The sequence below is a fragment of the Sabethes cyaneus genome, chromosome 3 (assembly GCF_943734655.1).
Source record: "Sabethes cyaneus chromosome 3, idSabCyanKW18_F2, whole genome shotgun sequence".
In the NCBI taxonomy this organism is placed as follows: domain Eukaryota; kingdom Metazoa; phylum Arthropoda; class Insecta; order Diptera; family Culicidae; genus Sabethes; species Sabethes cyaneus.
In genome coordinates this window covers 87,868,029-87,891,343 of record NC_071355.1, presented here as the reverse complement: position 1 = coordinate 87,891,343, position 23,315 = coordinate 87,868,029, and the positions used below count along the sequence as shown (strand labels likewise).

At 38.6% G+C, this 23,315-nt stretch overlaps 1 protein-coding gene across 3 annotated transcripts in view; it reads left to right on the top strand.

Moving 5' to 3' along the window:
• The first annotated feature begins 668 nt into the window (after positions 1-668).
• Positions 669-23,315, top strand: part of LOC128744422 (tyrosine-protein phosphatase 10D) — a 60,318-nt gene continuing 37,671 nt past the window's right edge. For all 3 annotated transcript variants that reach the window (XM_053841437.1, XM_053841434.1, XM_053841435.1), the window contains exon 1: positions 669-1,611. In XM_053841437.1, the coding sequence (XP_053697412.1) occupies positions 1,531-1,611 (81 nt within the window). In that variant the 5' untranslated portion in view covers positions 669-1,530. The remainder of the gene's footprint in view (positions 1,612-23,315) is intronic.

Sequence of the window (23,315 nt, the reverse complement as noted above, 5' to 3'; positions counted from 1 at the left end):
TTCAGGCTAAATGTGAGGTACGATAATTTTTGTTGATTTTTCTTCCAAGAGTTATGTCTGTTTGTCTGTGCTGTTAGGTTATATGTTTGGTTCTTGGCGCAGATGATGCTAATCAAGAAAATAAATCCGTTAGCATTTGAAAACACATTCGAAAACGCTGAAGACTGAAAATAATTGGTGATTCTCTATCCAGGATATGTAAACTTTACAGCTGACTCTATGTACTTTTGTTTCATGCGGTACAAAATCAAACATTAACATTTTTCTGCCATAAAGTTAATTAATTCGAATATTTTCACTTACCTTAACGTAGATAAACAAATTTCTACCAATATTTCGCTATCTAAAATCCTGACAATTGAAAGGGTTAATCAAAAACTGCATTTTATTTCAGTTTTTTTCAAAAATGTATGGAGTTTGACAGCGATTTTACTTTTCATCACTTTTTTTATGCAGCGCCTCTAAGCGGGCGATAGCTTGTCAAAAACGCCTATTCCACTTTTTGTGAAAGTGGGTCGGATCTTACTCCTTTTTGAGTTGAAACTCACTCATTTCTGCGTTAATCTGATTCACTTGTGTGTGAATTTTTTAAGCGTGTAGTTTTTTTACACTTGACGTTTAATTCGAGCTCTGTCAAACATTTGCGCCAGTCTGAGAGAAACAAGAGAACCGAGCTGAGTTTAATCCGCGTTCCGTCTGTCCGTGGTCGCAGAAAAGTCTGTTCGTCCGTGTGGGCGCAAGGTGGAGTTTTGCACACACAAACGTTATTCTTTATTTCAACAATGTCCGCGAAATGAAAACTTGTATCGTGTCGTTTTAAGTTGCAAAAGTTAGTTTTCGAAGATTTGAAATTTGCACTTCATGTGTCCGGTCGTTTCGTGTGATTGTAATTATCAATGATTTTGTGATATTCGACCGCAACGCAGCTTTATCGTCATTGGGTTTTGAAGATTGCGAAAGATGATAGATAGTTTGAGTTAGTTGGTTCTGCGTGGCGACAGCGACGATGCAAATGGGTGACGGATATAAGCAGCAAATTGAAACACATGAAAATGAATGAAATATCGAATTTCAAGCTGTAGCTTGTATACTTAGCATAGTGATGGCACAGCAGTGTGCAAAAAGGAAGTGAGTGAGAAAAGAGAGTTAAGTGAAACAATGAGCACTACAATCACTAGCAAAATGAAGAAAAGTGAAAATATTTTAAATGCAATTGGTAAACTTGATCATATTTGCGAGCAAATTGTGTGCAGCTAGCTAAAATCTTCGACGTAAATAGTGAATCCCTTTTTGTGTGTCATTTGTATAAGCACAAGTTTTCCCCTATTTGCCATAAGCATATCGCTATGCAAGTGCTACAAGGTGTATAGCACCGTATTCTTTACGACCATTCTCCGAAATCTGTATTTTATGATCACAGAAGTCATAGATGGGAAGGAAAGTGGAAGTATAGAAAACAAAAAGGAGAAAAATCATTCCACCGCTTATACACACATCTATACAGTCATCTATATATAGAAACTTATAAACATGTATTCTGCTGCTGCCATATTTGGATATAAAATATCATGCATCTCGCTCACGCTAGCATTGATTTCAACTTTGATACAGGTAAAGTATTTCGGTTCCATTATACTTAGTGCGATTTTTTTTGTTCACTTTTTACACATACTACAATGCACTAGTGAAGGCCCGAAGTCCGGTTGGTCTGTCGTCATTTACATTCACAGAACGTGGCTGCGATTGAATTTTAATTTGAGTATAGCTGATTATATTTTCTACTTATATGATACCGTTTGACTGATAGAAATATCACGATAGATGCAGCACAACATTTTGAAGCAATCGTTTTTACGATAGAGAATAACATTAATAATCACTTAGCAGGTAGCCGAGTTGCTGATATGTGATTGTACAAATGTTTTACAATAAAATTCGTAAAGTTTTTTAAACTTTTGATGTAGGACTACGTCTTACGGCAAGGTTTGGCTGGGTAGGGTGTCATTCTAAAAAATCTCTCGAAAAGTGGTCAGATTTTGAACGCTAATAGCTTAGCAGTTTCCCGATCGATTTTCAATATTTTTGCACCAATCGATCGGAACATCTAAGAATTGGCTCAAATGGAGAACGCTATTATTTCGTAAGTGTACACTATTGGAAACCTGAAAATAATGAAGCATTGTCCAACTAGAAATCCTCGCATTCTGATTGGTCGAAGGAAAGACGTCCTCATGGTTTGCACTTGTTTTTTGCAAAAAAGTGACAGAAACTCCTCGTCCCAATAGGTCGAAGATTCTTTACGGCGCTTAAATCTATACCAATTTGATATCTGTGCTTGGAAAGTACCTCAGAGTGCATAACCACCCCTATTCTTCAACCGATGTTATCGTTTCAGCACAGATTGTGATGTCCTGAAAGTAAACAATTTTCTTAAAATATAAAACCACCCCTTTTCTTGAACCGCCTTTAACATTTAAGATTGAAATTAGTCCAAATTGATGTCTTGAAGGTGAAACGTCATCGAAAAGTGAACGGTCATCCTTTCCTTTTGCCAGATTGTATCCATATAGGTACTGCAAGAATTTGTTCGAAACTGTTGTCTTGCATTTGTGCCTGTGACATGACGCAGAATTCTCAAAGCGAGGAAAATAAGCGACTCTGTTATCCGAGAATAGTTTTGAATGTTTCATTTGCTGCTTTGCAACAGTTAGTTGCTGGCAATTCTTTACAGTTTCCATATAGTCAAGCATTACATTTAGATTAATTTCTTTCGAAAATGATGGACAAGACAAGGTAGGAGGAACCCGTAGTGATGCTAATGTTTATTTGACTGTCAACTCAGTAGTAAAGTACAATACATTTTACAAACAACTTATACTTATTTTATAGCTTTTAATCATGAGAATAAATAAAACACTGTAAAAAGTTATCGACTTGCAAAAATTTTGATTTCTCAACCTGCAGCACAACAAAAGTATTTTAACATAACAATTTTTTGATATCTCAAATCAAATACATAAATACGTATATGTCTAACTAAATAGTGTTTAATGTTAAAGTAAGATTTGGGGCGCTATTAACATTCATTCGAAAATAATTGAATATTCTCAACCTGCAGTCCCAACAAACCCTATATATACTTCATGTAGCATGTATACATGAAGAATCGTATTTTTACATGCATGGATATATGCTACTATCGCCATAAAGAGACTTACATAGTCCTGCGTCACCTGTCTTGTACACAACCTGCGTCACCACGTCGTGTCTTGTACACAACCTCTCTGATTTTTTGTTAAGCAAATTGGCTCTTGCACAAAATAGTTTAGTTTAGTTTATGAGAATTTAGTTTATGTGTCAGTTTCGACTTTTTATTCACCCAATTGCATGGGTTTCTTTTAAATTATTGATTAAAAACTTTTAGTGATTTCGATGCGGTGCAAGTCCTACTATTTCAGGGCGTGCGTGCCGGTCTGGTACTTGATTCAACTAAGTTTAAATCGCCCAAATATATTTGCTGCGTTCGAAATGTGTTTACTGAGCACTATGCTCTGTACTCCACCGCTTTAATTTGAATAGCAGAGCAAAACGTAAATAGAACATAGAAGATTGAAATACACAGCTGATTTACAGTGCAATGCCAGCCCTCTCATGTTCCACATATAGTAAGTAGAACACGTAAAACTGGGAATATGTTTGATAAAGCTATGCCTAAATAAATGTGCTTATTTTGAGATACTCAAAGTTAGGTGACACTTTGTTGCTTTAAAGTCTAAATGGCTAAATATAACATAATAGCATAATATTCTTATGTAACTTATACCACATTTTCTCCTTATAATCACCTTAATTTCGTTCCGTAACGAAATAAATAATCCGAAAATATATTTCACTATCTTGCGTTTGATTCATTTTGACGATTTTTCATCAAAGCAGGAAGATTGTAAGTAGTAATCGAAATCAACGCCTATTTATGAAAAAACTATTTAAGGAAAATATGGATGAAACCGACACCCTGTTTTCGCTGTTTTTACGCGAATTTAGTAATTTGCGCTTTTTTACACGTACAGGACGGACTCGATTATCCGGAATGTTAATAAAAATTTTAGTCCGGTTAATCGAATCTTCCGGATAATCGAGCTAGATTTTTATATTTTTCAATTTTTGAATTAAAATCAACATTATTATCATTTTTATTGTATGTAGTACATTTACAAGACCAAATAAAAATAATAAAACCTCAATGGACCACACGGTGTTCAAAATACCGTTATTAAAAAATAAAATAGGCCATTTAAACGGCAAATGACAGGTTGTATTGTCATCCTACTCACCTCTGAGCCAATTTTTAAAAAAATCGATCGACGAATTTTTGAGTTACGCCCTTTTGAAGTTTTAAAGGGCAGATTGCTCATGTAAAGTAAATCAAAATCGTCAGTGACACTTCCAAAATTAACGTAAATCAAAGTCGTTATTGATTTTTTATGCATTATATGCCCATTGGCGATTGTTTTAGGAGTTTTACGCTGTATTGGGACCAGTGGCGACTCGTGGTGGTTTAGCTTACCTGTTCAACCAGCGAAAAATACAAATTAATACGCAGCTTTTTTTATTATCGAAATTCTATATTTTATTCATAAAACAAACATTAGGTGTATGCACGTAGCGCTTGCTATGTTGCGTAAACGGTGTATTTCGTGTATATGCTGCCGCAATTCGCATAGCAGTTCCGGTTTCTATGGAAGCGGCAGAGTAGCGGCAGTATAAATACGCAATACTCCGTATACGCAACATAACAAGCGCTACGGGAATACCCCTATTATTTAAATAACAACGGAATACGGCGGTTTACTTTATCAGCAAACCCGTCTCTGAATTTTAACTACGAACCTAAGACTTTCCGTTCAATTTACCTATTGAACCAAATTCAAGAATAACCACCACACGCACCACAAGCAATATGCGTAAGTTGTTCAATGCTAAAGATGAACGAGTAATGAGACAATAATGCGCCCGCGCCTTCGAGTAAAAGCTGTTTCACATTCTCTTTTTATCTCTTTCGTACCCAGAATCAACACCAGGAATAATGTGTTGGTACTTATATGCTTGTGCATTGAGATCAAAGCAACGTTCAAACGTCGTGTTGAACGGTTTGCTCAGCAGCTTCGTAAACTAAACTAATAATTTACCGAATTATTCGTATTGCATGTGCGTCGGTTCAAACGAAATCATGAACTAGTGATGAAAAAAAATTTTGTCTGGTTGAATTTTGTTGCCTGTCCTATGAACAGGTTGAACATGCGGACGAGTCGCCACTGATTGGGACTAGCCAGAAATGTTCTGGATTAAGTTATTGCTGTTGGAAATGACCACAGACGAGTATCGAACATGAACAAATACTAATCACGGGAAACCTCAAACAACGCCAGTATTAAAAACTAGATCAATCGAAGTCAGATCAACTACCTGTCACCATGTTGGTTATATCTAGACAAGTTCCGGGGACTTCCGGGAACCCCCGGACAAGTGGCCAGTTTTGTCCATGAACAAAAACTTATCGTGCGACACCTTGAATCACACTAGAATTCAATAACCAGATCAATGGAAGCCAAATCTGTTATCTAGGGTTAGGTTTGGTCATATCCGGACATATTTGGGGGACTCCCGGAACCCCTAGGGAAGTCAATAACACAATGTGGTCCACTAGGAGACCGTCAGTTTTAGTTTAAGTGCGCGGAAATAGGCGCCGCGCGGAATTAGAGCACCTCACGGTAATATAGATTTTAACTAATTAATTTCAAATCAAGATCCATAATATACATCTTTTGAATGCAGCATACCGCATAAGAAAAGTACGAAATAACCAAATATAACATTGATTTTAACATAAAGAGTTGTTTTTTCAAATGCTGGTTATCGATATTTGATTAGCCTAGTCCAACTAAAAGAGTCAACATCAGAGCTTTATGCATGAGTTTGCAGTCCAAACATCTTGGTATAAGCATGAGGTCCAATAAGACAAAATATTTTCTCTTCTCGTTCGTAAAATTGTTGAAATGATTGTTGATAAACATTAACATAATTGTGATACCTAGGAGTAAATTCCAACGGAACGTTTGATTTGTTTGCACAAATCTACTCACTGACAATAAGCTAATTTATTGATATTCGATGCACCTGTTAGATAATTCAGTAGAACCTCATCCATAAAAAGGGCCAATAAAGCCGCTAAACAGCAAACCCTTATCGCTTCTGTTGGCAGAATCGTACTGCTGATAACGTTCGCTAGTAGTCAGTGAAACGTGTGGAATAGAGTTTTAGCTCGGTGTCACGATTTAAAGGTAAACTTTTGCACAAAATACTGATAACCGACGGCAGCAAAGCAGGTTTCAGTTACTGTCAGTTTATTATCAATCACCTATCTTTATGCCATCAGGTCTTCTGGTTTTTATACCGCAGTGAAAGTAAATAAAATATGCATTATTCAAGTTCCGAGCGAGCTAGAGAAATTTAGTATGTTTTCACATACCTAAATAAAGCTGGAAATATAAAATAATTTTATACTTTATTGAAAAGAACGTTTACGCTACCAATCGTGTACTGATTATAGCTTTGTTTTTTCTGTCTGCAAGCTAGGTCTAACGCTAGACATGAATCCGGTTCAACAATTCGTGCTGCGTCCTAGAACATATATGAAATATAAATACACCAGCTTGTTGCACACGTGTTTTACCAAGCTTGTATTCGGCTTTCACGCAATAAGCATGTAGGGCTGTTTTTTTTATTTTTGGTTCTGATGAACATATATCAGTTTTTGCGATGTTATGCAGCTGAAAACATCACGGCTACGGGCTAAGTCTTATGTTGAAAGGTTTAACAGCTGGTTTAACAGACCATTTGCACGCCAAGTCTATATATTTATGTCAAAGTCATAATGACGGTTCTGTTTGCTCTCTTCAAAGCCCTCGAGATTTTCGATTAATCACATAATGTGATTTGTTACTTAACAAAAATATGTCGTTCAATAAATAAGTTTCAATCATACTTTCATACATTTTTCATGAAAATTATCAAATGATAATATTAGTGCAAAATGTAGAACGTTGTATAAAAGATATGATGACGACAAAGACAGACTATGGGCGAGTGGTGTTATAATTATAATCGAATCATTTTTTATTTTCGAAGTGCGTCAAAGATTGTTTTCGTATAATACCAACACAACATGCAAATGTATCGTATCAGCATTTATTGCCTCCTTAATCCCCAGCAGAGCACATGAACAATCAACATAATTGGTGAACCGAAAAAGTTGCATAATGACAACTACACACTCTTCATAAACACTGTAATTTCATTCATTATGCACTGTGATTCAATCAATCATTCATTCAGTAAAAGTATTATTATAGTCTTTATAATTGAGGTGTGTTGCATCGGATTATTAAGAAAAATTTAGATATTTAGACGACTAAAACTATGCATCTTATCACGCCGAGTTGACTAAACTTGAGCTATATTTAAAAGCTAAACACCATTCAGATATTTGTTGCCTTTAAGTGAAACAACCCCAAAACATAATGTTTCTCTTTAATCTGCGCACAAGGCATTCAAGCGGTAATTTTAATTAAAACATCACGCCAAAAGAAAGTGAGAGGTAGAGGTTCTCAGATGTTGCTGTTGAGCCCACTCTATATATTTATTCACTCAACATAGCATCCACCTGCACAAGAAATCGAAAGCCACAGCCAAAGCGCAGAAATTGTTTTGCACACAGCGTAGATCGTTTGTCCGAATTGAATCCATCACTAGCTGAAAGGCTGCTTAATTTTTCGCACCGTTCAACAAGAAGCTACACTACAGACCAGTTTCGCGCACAGTTACCTTCGCCGTGCCTACCTGTAATCGGATGATTTCGAAAATTTAAGTGTCTGGGCGGTGTCATTCGGTTTAGACGGTTAATTTAATTCAGCTCTAATTCTAAAAGATCATTTGTATTCGTAAAAATCTTCCAATTTGGCTGAAATATTAAAAACACAAAATTAAAAACGTTTACAAAATTAAAAACTAAGACGATTTGTATTTTTATGAAAATCATTAACGTTGAGAGCAGGGATGGTGCGATCACTTTGACTCAATTTTGATTTATTTAACAGTATCTGAGCAAAATTTGACTGGCAAACGATTTTTTTCAGTGCATATTTTTTCCAGAATATTTTTTTTAGAAATCAATTTTCTGCAACTTTTCTTTAAACATAATTTTTTAGCAATCGGCCCGTCTATTTAGCTCCTGGGTACGATGCTGGTCTAACAAGCCAGTCGAGCTAACTCGACTGGGAGGTGCTGCTATAGCGTCAATAGGATCTTTGCACTAGCTGTGCAATTTTCCTGTACTCTAATAACCGGCTGCGAAGTCTATCGATAAAGAAGGGCCAAGTTCTTAAGAACGTTTATATCCATGGTTTTGCTTTTTTAGCAATCGATAGTTTTCGAGATGCAATCTTTCAAATATGGTCGGCGTAAAGTCAAACCGAACCAAGGACAAAATTCTGATTTCGAGAAAAACGCGTTCAAAGTTTGCTGCTCTGTAAAGCTATCAATCGTTCGAAGTAATCTCATAATTCTGGCTGTTTGTAACATTTATGTAGACTGATTAGAGTAAAATGTGACTTAGAAAATTCTTGATCGTTTGCTATCATTAACTCATTTTTTAAAATTTGGCGACTTGGTCCGGTCTGATTTGACACCGACCATATAATACACGTGAAAATAAATTCTCCCATGTTTAAAAATGAGTCTTGAATCAAAATGGTGCATGTTTCCTCCTATCAAACACTTTGGTAAAGTTTCATCCAAATCATAAAGGTTCAAACTTTGTCATTTACCTATGTCACGTGGAACTGCTCTAATCTAGAATCACCTTTTTAAAAAATTTCAAAGGATTGGGCTTTCAGATACAGGTAAGCATACCTAATTTTCAATTGCAAAATACTAAGACTAACTAAGACAGTAATTTCTGTAATCTTAGTAATTCATTTCTTCAATAGAGTGTAAACTGAAATAACTGAATTTCAGCACGAATTCGACACACTGACCATATGAAAATTCTTACATAACTTCAGCAAATGGTAATTCGAAATTCTATTCATTAGGCAACGTACAGCAGCAATGGTTTCAAGGGCAGTTTGGAATTCTCAGCATCTTCGTGCAATGCTGTCATCGCTGTCTGTCAGTTTCCATGCATAACCTGTCTTTTGTACAAATGCAATATGCCAGCAAACGACGGCTCCATAACATTTTCCCTCTGAAGGCACCAAATTGTCGATGCTGATTCAAATATGAGCTCATCATTATTTTCCTCTGCTTTTCATTTTCCCGTCGTCAGTGACGCTTCGACAGCAAATGGCTGTGTAACAATTTGTTCAACTCAGTACTTTCTGGTACCGGTCAGGCTCAACCCGTCATAGATACTATTTAATTATGTGAAAATAGATCAACACTGGAAATTTCGCGTTCCATTGTTTTCCGCTACTTGGGGACAAGCAATAAATTTCATCCTCTAAGCAACTGCTATAGTGAAAACAGCAAAACAACGATAATATCATTTAATTATGCATTGCTCTACCAAATAAAATACTGTATACCTCATAGATCATTTATACTGGATCGACATATTTGAGCTATGGCTGTGTGCAACGGGAAAACTGCTACACCACTACATGATGTACAGGGCACAATAGGCCGACTAAGGGTGAGGCTTTCCCTCCACTTTTCATTCAGAAAAAAATCTGTACCCAGCACGGCTCGGCTCGTTCACTTTAGCTCTACCTACATGTGTATTTCACAAAGGTGTAGTCAGAGTGACGTAATGTGGGAAAAGCCATGTTCGGCATGATTTAGGAATCCCAAGCGCCGGTACAATACCAAATATTGGGAAACAAAGTACAACGTTTGATTTTGTGTTGCACTCCCCCTTGCTACAGCTCCGCATGTATAGGCTATATGTTTTGTTTCTGCGCTTGCACGAGGAGAAGAGTGCGGTGCAGAATGAAAGATGTGTTTTGTTTAATCACCGTATAGGTGCATCTTTTGACTGGCACTGGTAGGTATGTGAAAACACGAACGCCAGACATGTTTCAGTACTTGACTGCTTTATTATGATGGTACAAATATCTACGAAGCTCGGTGGAAAGTGGAAAACGTGTGTACGCGTCTTCGTGATAAACGCTGCCGACGCTGTTGTTTTTTGAAGGAACAATATCGTTGTGTAAGCATAATAGGCACACTTCAAATGCATCGCCGTCGAGACGGACAAGTGAGAGAGGCTGAAACAGACGTAAACTTGAAGGGGGTTCGCATGTATACTATTAACTGTTTTGGGGGATCATTTTTGGTTCTGGCCACTTTAAGAAATTTTAGATTTTTCTAAGTTGTTCAAACAAAAGTTCATTTCGTTGCGGTTAAAATATAGTGTTTAGACTTTAGAAAATCACTGCAATGTTATAACGCAGGCCGGTAATACCACACTTTAGTTCACCACTGAGACCTAGGTCTATCAGAGATCGACAGTCTCAAGTTGAAATCGATTTTAAAGTATGTGAGAAATGGTTCTTTTTTGCACCTTTAGCTCTACCATTACTGGCTACTAATATTTAATTCAATTAAACACTAAACAAATTTGCTTACTTCGGAATCAATTTAAATTGATTTGAAAGTACCTTAAGTATAATTTTACGCATATTTACTCATATTACCTACATTTCCTGTTAGTTATGAAATTTCTTTTCCTCAGTATTCAGTATTAAAATTATAATTTATTGCCAATTAACATTTTGAAGTTCAAATATATTATATTATACCTAATCTCCCCCTCAGGGGAGCCCTAAGGGAGGGGACTCCCCCTCCCACGTCAGGGTATCGTTACTTTTCTCTCGATCAAAACACGAATTGTTGATTCAGCCGGTTTACATTTCAGAGGGGAGTGTGATAGAGAATCCGCAATCATTCATTGCATTCCTGTGTAGTCATGTGATCAGCATTCTTCGGGGCAGACAATAAACTACAATTGAACGTGCTACTCGATTACCTGGAAACATGTTATTCCGATAACAAATAGAACAGAATAGAATAAAACAGAGTTTCGAGTGTAGCAACTGTACATTTTTTTTTGAATGCACATACTTTCAGCAGGAGTATGTCACGACAATGATCATTTTTGAAATAGCGTTTGCTTTTTGGTGTTAACCGAACACAAAAATATATAGCTACGGTACAATTTATATTTACATCAGCCGATCCAGTTCAAACGAACTGGGTTGAATCCATAGAACGCCCGACTCGTAACTGCAATTCGCCGTTTCACTTTGCTGCTTACTTACATCATTGTTACATGTCACGAGCAACCACGTACTTCGGTTTCGCGCTGTTATTGGTAAGTCCCAATCTCACTGTTTCCCATTTATAAGCCTAAAGGCCTCTTCTACTGCTTTACGGTTGATTCCAATGGTATCGACGTTATCCGCAAAACCAAGTAGCATGTAAGATTTCGTGATAATAGTCCCGTTCCTTTCTTTGCTCTTTGCTGCGTTTGCTCTTTGTAGTGCACTTTCCAAAGCAATGTTGAAAAGCAGGCTAGAGAGTGCATCCCCTTGCTTCAGTCCATCCAACGTCACGAAAGCAGCTGAGATCTTACCCGCTAATCTGACTCAGGATTTTGACCCATCCATCGTCGCACGAATCAGCGTAACTGGTTTCGTCAGAAAACAATGTTCTAGCATTATCTGCCACACCTCATCAGCCAAATGACTGAATCGTACGCCGCCTTAAAGTCCACAAACACGTAACGAGTCTGCAAGTTGTAGTCCCGAAACTTGTCTAGTAGCTGACGCAGGATAATCATCTGACCCGTCGTGGAGCGATCCTCACGAAAACCAGTTTGGTACTCGCCGACAAAGGACTCCTCTAATGGTCTTAGTTTGCAGAACAAGATGCGGGAGAGTACCTTATAGGCAGAATTTAGCAATGTAATGCTTCGATAGTTTTTACACTCAAGTCGAATGGGTCATTAATGAAACCCGCCCAAGCAAAGAATATGTTCCTGTGCTAGATAGTGCTAAAAGTAGTAATAATGTGAGCAAAGGCAGTCGTTGAAGAATAAACATCGTAAAAAACTTGCGTATTAAACCAAAACAGTGAAAAAATAAGTACGAGGTGAAATTGATCATCCGCCGTTAATCACTGGTTCTTGAAACGCGTTCTCACGACAACCTTGAACGAATCTTACACACATGACGAGGTAGTAGTCAGTGTCGATATTTACGGAAAAGACCGTACATCGATGATATCCGAAAAGTGTCTACCGTAAATCAGGAAACGATTGATCTGAGAGCTAAAATCTCCATTTCGATGCCTCCTAGTGTATTTCCGAATATTCAGACGTGGAAAGCAGGTGCTACAGATGGCCATTCCTCTGGCCGCGATAAGAGTTATGCGTCTCTGACCATTATCATTGGGCGACAGGTGAAGGCTATGTCTTTCAATGACTAGACGGAAGAATTGCTCCCTTCCGATTTGCACATTTACTCCGATGATGATTTTCAGGTCATGTTTTATGCACTCTCCATACGTGTTCTCGAGTCTGTCGTAGAACTCGTCGTTAGCATCATCAGATTAGACTGTAGTTGAAGAATTCTCAACACATATATATGGTCATCAACGGGCCTCCACCGGACAACTCGTTGCTTTTGTTTTCTCAAGATTACGAAACCGATTCCACATTTTGCCATTCTACCGCCACTGTAGTAAATGTGGTACTTGAAAGAAGTGTCTGCAATAGGATCTACTGCACGAAACCGCCCTTTATCCGAAAATTAGTCTCCGAACTTCCTGAATAGCAGCAATCTTCACTCCGAGTCGATGTAGCTTTCGAGCAAGCAAGCTAGTTCCTGCCAGTCCATGGGGAATTCGGACATTCCAGGCACCAAGTTTCCAATCGTTATCCATTTATTATTTCCATGTTGTTTGCCATATCCTATACCGATTGATCCGTTCCGTATCGCCATTTCGTTGTCCGTGGTAAATGATAGTTTCGGTATACTACCCTATCGGTGTCGCGATACTTACATCCCGCTGATAGATCTGCCATCTTCTGTATACTTTGCGGGATACAGCATTTCATATTCAGCTACTCGCTCCGAGACACCTACCGTTTGAGCTGCCCCTTGCCGGGGCAGAGGAACAAGCCCAGTTAGCACCAACTCGTAAAGCTTGATAAAGTGGGACCTAGTTGATTTTCTATCGTAAAACATTTCCAGGCACGGCCATCGATCGCCATCGTTTGACTTAGATCTTCGAGAAGGTGTTAGGTAAGGGCTTGGAAGAGCCAGACCTATATTTGACGGTGCTAACAGATAGCTCTCCCTATTTCATACTCGTCAAGAGTTATAAGGTAATGTATGTAGTATAATATGCCCCCACTTAAGAGCAAATGGATATATCTCAATCGGGCTTCCCAAGTTTAACGTACGAATATATGTTAGTGTTTGAGCTGAAAATCAATCGCAACTATCTACTTCCTCTAATATTGTAGAATAGAAATGCTAGGAATGATTTCAAAACGGCGTTGAAATTTTAGGTTTCTCATCTATGCGCGCAATATGCCCCAGCTGCAGTATATAATACACTCTAAGTTGTGTTTCAAGTATTTCTGCAATTGATATGCCTAGAAAGTTGAACTTTTTTAGATGTTTTTTAGATCCAAAAATTGGGTTTTCATATAAAATAAACCTAGTTTCGGTCTCCTGAGAGTTAAGTAACATAGAATTTAGACGATGTTGTTAATTTATCCCTAGCACTTGCATTCTATAATACTAACTGAAGCTAACAGTGACAATAGACTTTTACTTATACACTCAAGTCTCTTTTTACACGTTTTTTTTTTACGATTTTTGAATTAACACGGTTTTTTTTATGATATTTTTTGAATTAACGCGGTTTTTTTTTAAACGGTTTTTTGAATTAACACGGTTTTTTTTAAACGATTTTTTGAATTAACACGGTTTTTTGAATCAGCGCGATATTTATGTCTTCTGAATTTACACAGTATTGTTTCGATGGTTTTTAAATTATAATGTTTGTATATCGTTCGGAAATTTTCTAAGAAAAGCCAGTATATGAAGTACCAAGACCTGCTACGTCTAATACGTACATTCCCAGAATAGAATAGCGCAGAACAACGTAGGTCAGAGGGAATGGATATTACGGACCCCCTAAAACACACTCACATAATTAATAATAAAAAATAGTGTTCAATCAACAAAAAACTATCAATTTTAATCAACAAAAAACAGTAACAATGTCCAAAATTCTAACCGTAATAACCAGATCCTGTTAATTACAATTTTTCGCAACGGTGGCAGCGATCGGGCTCCTAGAGCGACGATGACGAACAGCAATAGCCACAGAAGACAACTAGTCCTTTAGTTCCAGGTTTCAGTCAGAAAACTTTCAAAAGTTAAACTTCCAGAAGGCGGTAATCTTCGCAAAACAACCACAAAATCTTCCAGCACAAAAACTACACACGTGAGTGAACAGAAGAAAACTCTAATATAAAACTGCAGATCAGAGGTCTTTTGTTCAACGCCAGTGTCGATTTATTAGGTGTGCAGCGAACGTCATCGTTTTGGCATACCGGGCAATACGGAGTTTCGCTACTTCGCTTTGTGTTGTTTACTTATAGAGATTCCTTACAGATCAGTCGCATACACAAAATACTGACACGAAATCAAGCGAGGCACGCTGGCGCTACGATCACAGCACATTCGTAAAGCATTTTGCCCAAGAACATGTGACGGTAATCATCGCACTCAAGCTGCAGCGATTCTAAAGAAGGGAATGTATCCTTGCTGAATTATAACGTCTTGGGTATGTACTTTTTGTGGCTCTTTGGTTAGCGGCATCGACAGGAGTCCCAAACAACCGAGTTCGATTATCAATCGAGCAGAAGTGATTTTTCGGGTTGGAGTTTTTCACTTGTTTTTTTTACAGATATAGAGTAGAAATTTTAATTAATTTTGGTTATTTGCTACCAATAATTGAATTATGCATTATGCAACTGTGACAAATAACACAGTTTTGTGTTCCTACTACCACTTTTTTGATAGTAGGAACACAAAACTTCGCATCTAATTACACGTAAATTCATTTAAGACTGTACGAAACTATTTCGTGGCAGAAAACAACGAAAGGAATTCGTACATTTTATGCTTCATGGTACTGATACAAGATTTTACATTTTTACGACGATTTTGGAATTAACACGGTTTTTTTTACAACAATTTTTGAATTAACACGGTTTTTTTACAACAATTTTCGATTTAACACGGTTTTTTTTACAACAATTTTTGAATTAACGCGGTTTTTTTTAAACGGTTTTTTTTTACACGGCACGTATCCCCCGTGTAAAAAAAGACTTGAGTGTATATATTTATATGTATTTACACATTTGAAATGAGGTATGTTAAACCATCGCAAGCTGGGCATATTGATTAATATTAAATCATATACTAAATAATAAAGCAAAACAAGCATTTCTCATTAGGGTTCCCCTGAATTTTTAAATAGTGAGTAATGTCCGAGAAAATCGTAAATTTTTCCCTAAAGTTTCCTGGGAAAATAGGAGACCTTAAATTATTAAAGTGTACATCTCATTATTTTTTTTTTGTCAAATGTAAATACAGGTGTACAGGTGAACCTAACTTATAGAAAAACAAATCAACATATTATGCAATGGCCGCTCCGGCAGGAAATTCACCTGCCATGGCCATAGCTCATCACCTTTCAATCCAGCATAAATCAGTGCATATTTATAGTGACTCTCATATTTGAAAACTCATCCCACACTCTAATGGCACGAGATAAAATAATTCAGCTGGAGTACGTAAAGGTGTGCTTCTACTTCAAGTCTGAATTTGTTTTTATGCTGCCCTGCCTACAATTACATAATTTACGCAACCAATTAAACTCAACAGTCTGAGTGCTGTTTTTCGTTTCCAATAATTACCAGTAAAAAAAAGAAGGAAAGGCAAAATCGAACGGCGGCGAACGATGGAATAAAACAAACCTAGTGTTGCATCTTCCATATCTTGTAGTAAATACAAACAGGCAATGCAGGCGGCAGTGGCGGTTTGTCTAAAATCTACACTTGAACTCGACCAAACCGAGTTGAATGAGCTCCGGCTTATTTTGGCCATTCGAGTGAGCGTTGAATGCTTAAGTTTTGATACAATCGGTGATTATAAGCAACTTGAACGGAAAATATACATATATGTATCACATGTGACCTGACCAGGAGGCGAAAATTCATAAAAAATATTTATCGTTGATGAAAAAGATTTGTACACAGTACACCAGTTCCACTTCATTTTGACATGTGGGTATTATCACAGACAATTGATTTATTATCACGTCTATACTATACTTTCTTCAACAATGATGTAGATAATAATTAGCTCTACAATTGCCGTTTGCACTACTTTTTCGAATTCTGTTTAGTTGAGGCGCTGCAGTCAAATGAGCATCTACTGAGCGAAAAATCGAGAATGAAGCCTGGTTTTAGATGTTGACATATAAACACTGCCGCCACGACCTTCTCTAATATTTTGAACTACGTTATCGATCTCCACATTGATTCCCCAAAGAACTACTCCCACTCTGAACCAGATAGCTTGGTTAAACACTAGGCTACGTCGTCTCAAATCCAAAAGGAAAGCTGCACTAACGAAAATTTCGAGGTACAGGATCCTACTTCTCCGCAACCACTACCTGTCGATCAACACGAGATACAAACGCCTGAGTCGTTCTTGCTTTCAAAGTTACTTAAGAAATGTCGAGCTAAGATGGAAACAAAACCTTAAATCTTTTTAAAAATACAGGTCGGACTCTATTATCCGGGTGAAAAAAAAATTTATAATGTTAAACACGATTTAAACGAAAATACATTTCAAAATGTACAAATAAACAAATAATTATTAATGAGTATTAAGCAAAAAGTTTACAACAAATATAAGAGTCAAAAGAACTAAAATTGAAAGAATAAATATAATTTGACAAAAAATGAGACGGAATTCAAAACGCAGCATTCGAATACACATCATAAGCAAATGCATAAAAACAAGTAGATATATATATATATATACTAGCTGACCCGACAAACTTCGTATTGCCACAAATTAACCTGTGTTGTACATAAATCATGAATCTCGGATGATCTTTGTCACTTCTCGAGTTTTGCAAGCCCCCCAGTGGGCGGCGCTTCCGACGGCGGGTCACCGGCAACACTCGCGACCGGCTCGTCCTGAATGATCTAGTGTTACTATAGATAGTTTTTGTGGTCTTGTTATTGATTAATGTTTTATGGAAGAGTCTCGAATTTCTCGAGTTGGATTAGTTTTTGAGTTTCGCAAAAAATTCTGTTTTATTTGTATGAGAGTCCATATCCCCCTACCACAGGGGTGAGAGGTCTCTAACTATCATAAAATAAATTCAAGACTCAAAAATCTCCTACATGCCAAATTTGGTTCCATTTGCTTGATTAGTACTCAAATTATAAGGAAATTTGTATTTCGTTTGTATAGGACCCCCCTCCTAAAGTGGGGAGGGGTCCCAATTCATCATTGAAAAAAAATTGTCTCCAAAAACACACACATGCCAAATTTGGTTCAATTCGCTTGATTAGTTCTCGAGTTATGAGGAAATTTGTATTTCATTTGTACAGGAGCCCCTCTTCTTAAAGTGGGGAGGGGTCCTAATTCACCATAGAAAATTTTCTTGCTCTCGAAAACCTTCACATGCCAAATTTGATTGCATTTGCTTGATTAGTTCTCGAGTTATGAGGAAATTTGTGTGGAAACCCCCCCTCTTAAAGGGGAGAGGAGTTATAATTCCCCTTATAAAGAGGGGAGGGGTCTCAAATTACCCTAGAATAAATTCTTGTCACCGAAAACACCCACATGCCAAATTTGGTTCTATTTGCTTGATTAGTTCTCGAGTTATGCAGAAATTTGTGTTTCATTTGTATGGGAGCCCCCCCTCTTAGTGGGGGGAGGGGTCTCTAACCATCACTAAAACCTTTCCTGGCCCCAAAAACCTCTACATGCAAATTTTCAAGCCGATTGGTTCAGTAGTTTTTGATTCTATAAAGAACACAGGACAGACAGACAGACAGACAGACAGACAGACAGACAGACAGACAGACAGACAGACAGACAGACAGACAGACAGACAGAAATCCTTCTTTATATATATACTAGCTGACCCGACAAACTTCGTATTGCCACAAATTAACCTGTGTTGTACATAAATCATGAATCTCGGATGATCTTTGTCACTTCTCGAGTTTTGCAAGCCCCCCAGTGGGCGGCGCTTCCGACGGCGGGTCACCGGCAACACTCGCGACCGGCTCGTCCTGAATGAATGATAGTTTTTGTGGTCTTGTTATTGATTAATGTTTTATGGAAGAGTCTCGAATTTCTCGAGTTGGATTAGTTTTTGAGTTTCGCAAAAATTTCTGTTTTATTTGTATGAGAGTCCATATCCCCCTACCACAGGGGTGAGAGGTCTCTAACTATCATAAAATAAATTCAAGACTCAAAAATCTCCTACATGCTAAATTTGGTTCCATTTGCTTGATTAGTACTCAAATTATAAGGAAATTTGTATTTCATTTGTATGGGAGCCCACCCTCTTAAAAGGGAAAGGGGTCGTAATACACCACAGAAAAAAAATTCTGCCATCTAAAACTCTCACATGCCAAATTTGGTTCCATTTGCTTGATTAGTTCTAAAGTTATGAGCAAATTTGTATTTCGTTTGAATGGGAGCCCCCCCCCTCCTAAAAAGGTAAGAAGTCCCAATTCATAATGGGAAAAATGGTTGCCTCCAAAAACACCCACATGCCAAATATGGTTCCATTTGCTTGATTAGTTCTCGAATTATGAGGAAATTTGTATTTCATTTGTGTAGAAGCCCCCCCTCTTGAAGTGTGGAAGGATCCTAATTCACCGTAGAAAATATTTTTGCCTCCTAAAACCTCCACATGCCGAATTTGGTTCTATTTGCTTGATTAGTTCTCGAGTTATGGGGAAAATTGTATTTCATTTGTATTGGAGCCCCCCCTCCTAATGTGGGAAGAGGTCCTAATTCATCACAGAAAAAATTCTTGCCTCCAAAAACACCTACACGCCAAATTTGGTTCCATTTGCTGGATTAGTTCTCGAGTTATGAGGAAATTTGTATTTCGTTTGTATAGGACCCCCCCTCCTAAAGTGGGGAGGGGTCCCAATTCATCATTGAAAAAAAAATGTCTCCAAAAACACACACATGCCAAATTTGGTTCAATTCGCTTGATTAGTTCTCGAGTTATGAGGAAATTTGTATTTCATTTGTACAGGAGCCCCTCCTCTTAAAGTGGGGAGGGGTCCTAATTCACCATAGAAAATTTTCTTGCTCTCGAAAACCTTCACATGCCAAATTTGGTTGCATTTGCTTGATTAGTTCTCGAGTTATGAGGAAATTTGTATGGAAGTCCCCCCTCTTAAAGGGGAGAGGAGTTATAATTCCTCTTATAAAGAGGGGAGGGGTCTCAATTCACCATAGAATAAATTCTTGTCACCAAAAAAAACACCCACATGCCAAATGTTGTTCTATTTGCTTGATTAGTTCTCGAGTTAGGAGGAAATTTGTATTTCATTTGTATAGGAGCCCCCCCTTCTAAAGTGGGGAGAGGTTCTTATTCATCATAGAAAACATTCTTGCCTCCAAAAACACCTACATGCCAAATTTGGTTCCATTTGCTGGATTAGCTCTCGAGCTATAAGGAAATTTGTATTTCGTTTGTATAGGAGCCCCCCCCCTCTCAAAGTGGGGAGGGGTCCCAATTCATCATAGAAAAAAATTTTGTCTTCAAAAACACACACATGCCAAATTTGGTTCCATTTGCTTGATTAGTTCTCGAGTTATGAGGAAATTGGTATTTCATATGTACAGGAGCCCCCCCTCTTAAAGTGAGGAGGGGTCCTAATTCAACATAGAAAATTTTCTTGCCCTCGAAAACCTTCACATGCCAAATTTGGTTCCATTTGCTTGATTAGTTCTCGAGTTATGAGGAAATTTGTATGGAAACCCCCCCTCTTAAAGGGGAGAGGAGTTATAATTCCCCTTATAAAGAGGGAAGGGGTCTCAAATTACCCTAGAATAAATTCTTGTCACCGAAAACACCCATATGCCAAATTTGGTTCTATTTGCTTGATTAGTTCTCGAGTTATGCAGAAATTTGAGTTTCATTTGTATGGGAGCCCCCCCTCTTAGTGGGGGGAGGGGTCTCTAACCATCACTAAAACCTTTCCTGGCCCCAAAAACCTCTACATGCAAATTTTCACGCTGATTGGTTCAGTAGTTTTTGATTCTATAAGGAACACAGGACAGACAGACAGACAGACAGACAGACAGACAGACAGACAGAAATCCTTCTTTATAGGTATAGATATATATATATATATATATATATATATATATATATATATATATATATATATATATATATATATATATATATATGGGGTCAGTCCCGGCGTAGTGGTTAGCATTCACGACTCTCACGCTGAGGATACGGGTTCAAATCCCAATTCTGCAGAAGCCACGAATGACATAAAGGAGGGGAATTGTGACCCATCGCCTCTTTAAGAGGTGGAGACAAGAATTTTTTCTATGGTGAATTGAGAACCTCCCCCCTCTAAGAGAGGGATCCCTCCCACTTTAGGAGGGGGCTCCTGTACAACTACTTACTTAGGTGGCTTGCCGTCCTAAGACAAAGCGTGTTGAATAAAGTTTCTCCATGTAACTCGGTTGATGGCTACCGCTCTCCAATTACTCGGAGATCGAGTACTGTTCGCCAGATCTCGCTCCCCCTGGTCTAACACTCCTGCTCGCTGCGCTCCTTAACTTAACTTAACTCCTTAACTTCGCCTATTGTTGGGGCTGGCACCTCTTCCCCGTTTGTTGCACCGTCGAAATCGCTTTACCCGCCGCCACGGTTCTCCGCCTGGACGCCAGGTGTTCGTCGAAGTGCTGCTTCCACCCATCGGCCGCTTAACGATCGTCCGTCAGAATACCAGACACATTTCGGCTCGCGGCACAAAGCCTTTGCGGGAGCCGTTCAGTTTCTGGTAGAACTTTCGCGTTTCCTGAGAACGATGCAGCCGCTCCAACTCTGCATATTCCTGCTCTTTCAGGTAGCCCTTTTTCTCCCGAAAGATTTGGTTTCGCTGTATTTTCTTCTGTTTGTGTCTTTCCACGTTCTGACGTGTGGCACTGCGCATCTTGGCCGCCCGCGCAGCATTCTCATCCATCACCCTCCTACATTCATCGTCAAACCAATCGTTCCGCTGATTCCAAGCAGCATGCCCGATGGAGCTCTCCGCTACACTGCTCATGGTTGTTTTGATAGTGTTCCAACAGTCCCCGAGAGGGGCTTCGTCCAGGTCGTCCTCTTCCGGCAGCGCAGCTTCGAGTGAATGCGAGTAGTTTGCGGTAACGTCTGGCTGCTTCCCGAGTTTCCAACCCATAGTCCTTTTTCGTTGCGTGGGTCTATTCCGATTGTTCCAGTAAGAATTTCCTAGTTCTTCGTTTCGTGTTTTAGTATTTTTTCTGGTGACGGCTTGCAAAGCCTGCTACACCACCCCCTGTTTTGCCGGAGGGCCAACGAGGCTCGAAAGAGCCCTCCTTTCCTGTCGACATACGACCTTGGCTTCCACCGGGGTTGGTTGCCCGATCTCCACCAAAGTTGCTCGTATCCCGGCTGGTACCACGAGGAGGTAGGAATAGGAGTTGCTGAATAAGAGGCTATGAACCACTGTAGGGTCTATTTTATGCCTACACGTGCACAAGGCACCGACGGTACGCATTATTCAGCCGTTTACTAGCTTGTACAACCTGAACAAATGAAATACAAATTTCCTCATAACTCCAGGACTAATCAATCAAATGGATCCAAATTTGGCTTGAGGGGGTTTTGGAAGCAAGAATTTTTTCTATAGGGAATTAAGACCCCTCCCTTCTTTAGGGCGGGAATTATGACCCCTCCCCCCTATAAGAGGGAGGGTGGCTCCCATACAAATGAAATAAAAATTTCTTCATAACTCTAGAACTAATCAAGCAAATGGAACCATATTTGGCATATGGGGGGTTTTGGCGGCAGGAATTTTTTTATGATGGTTTGAGACCTCTCACCCTGTGGTAGGGGGATAAGGACTCTCATACAAATAAAACAGTAATTTTTGTGTAATTCAAACACTAATCGAACTCGACAAATTTTAGACTCTTCTATAAAACATTAGTCAATAAGACTACCAAAAACTATCAATTGTAATGCTAGATGATTCAGAGCGAGACGGCCGCAAGCCGTGAGTGTTGCCGGCGACTCGCCGTCGGAAGCGCCGGCCACTGCGAGGGGGTAGCCCGCAGAGATCACTTCTATCTAGGTTTATTTATTTTCCTGGTATCGAGTATAAGAAGTAATTATTGCATATTGTTATCCCCATTCAACTCGCAAGCCGACATCAACCTGGTCGAGCCATTACGTACATCTCCGTTTCTGGTTCCGTTGTGGTTTTTGAAGAGCTTTCGTTTTTTGCCAGGTGTACGATGGAATTCTCCCCAAGCAGAACCTGTAACCCATGTTTCACCTACCTCCACCATTCTTTGCTTTCACTTTATACTTTACCAAAGATCATCCGCAAAAGCTTCCGCTCGATTACGGTAATTACGCGTATGTCCTTTGTGAGCTTCCATGAAGAACTGCGTATCTAATAAGAGTTTTGTATATTATCAATTTCGTCCGGCATTGTATGCTTGTTAACTCTACGTCTTGCGAAGAGCAGATTAGACCCGATTTCCTACATAAATGCCCCTTGGCTCTACTCATGCTGTTTTCCACAAAAGCCAGTGATCCTAAATATACAAACTCATTTACTACTTCTAGTTCGCGCCGTCCACGATTACCGTCCATAGGAATTACACGTTTGTCTCTTTCGGGCCTCTACTTTTCATGTAGGTATTTGCTATTCGATATATTCAAGGTGAACCGTTCGCGAGAGTTCTGGCATTAGTTTTCAGAAGGTCGCATAATGCATGCAAAAGGGTTGATTATGCGAACTTTTGAAAACTAAAGCCAAAGTTGACTCGATTCTCATAGCACGGCAGTTAATGCGAAGGGCAATGCAATGAAATTCGACCTGTCACGTCACTTGCCTCGCAGAATAG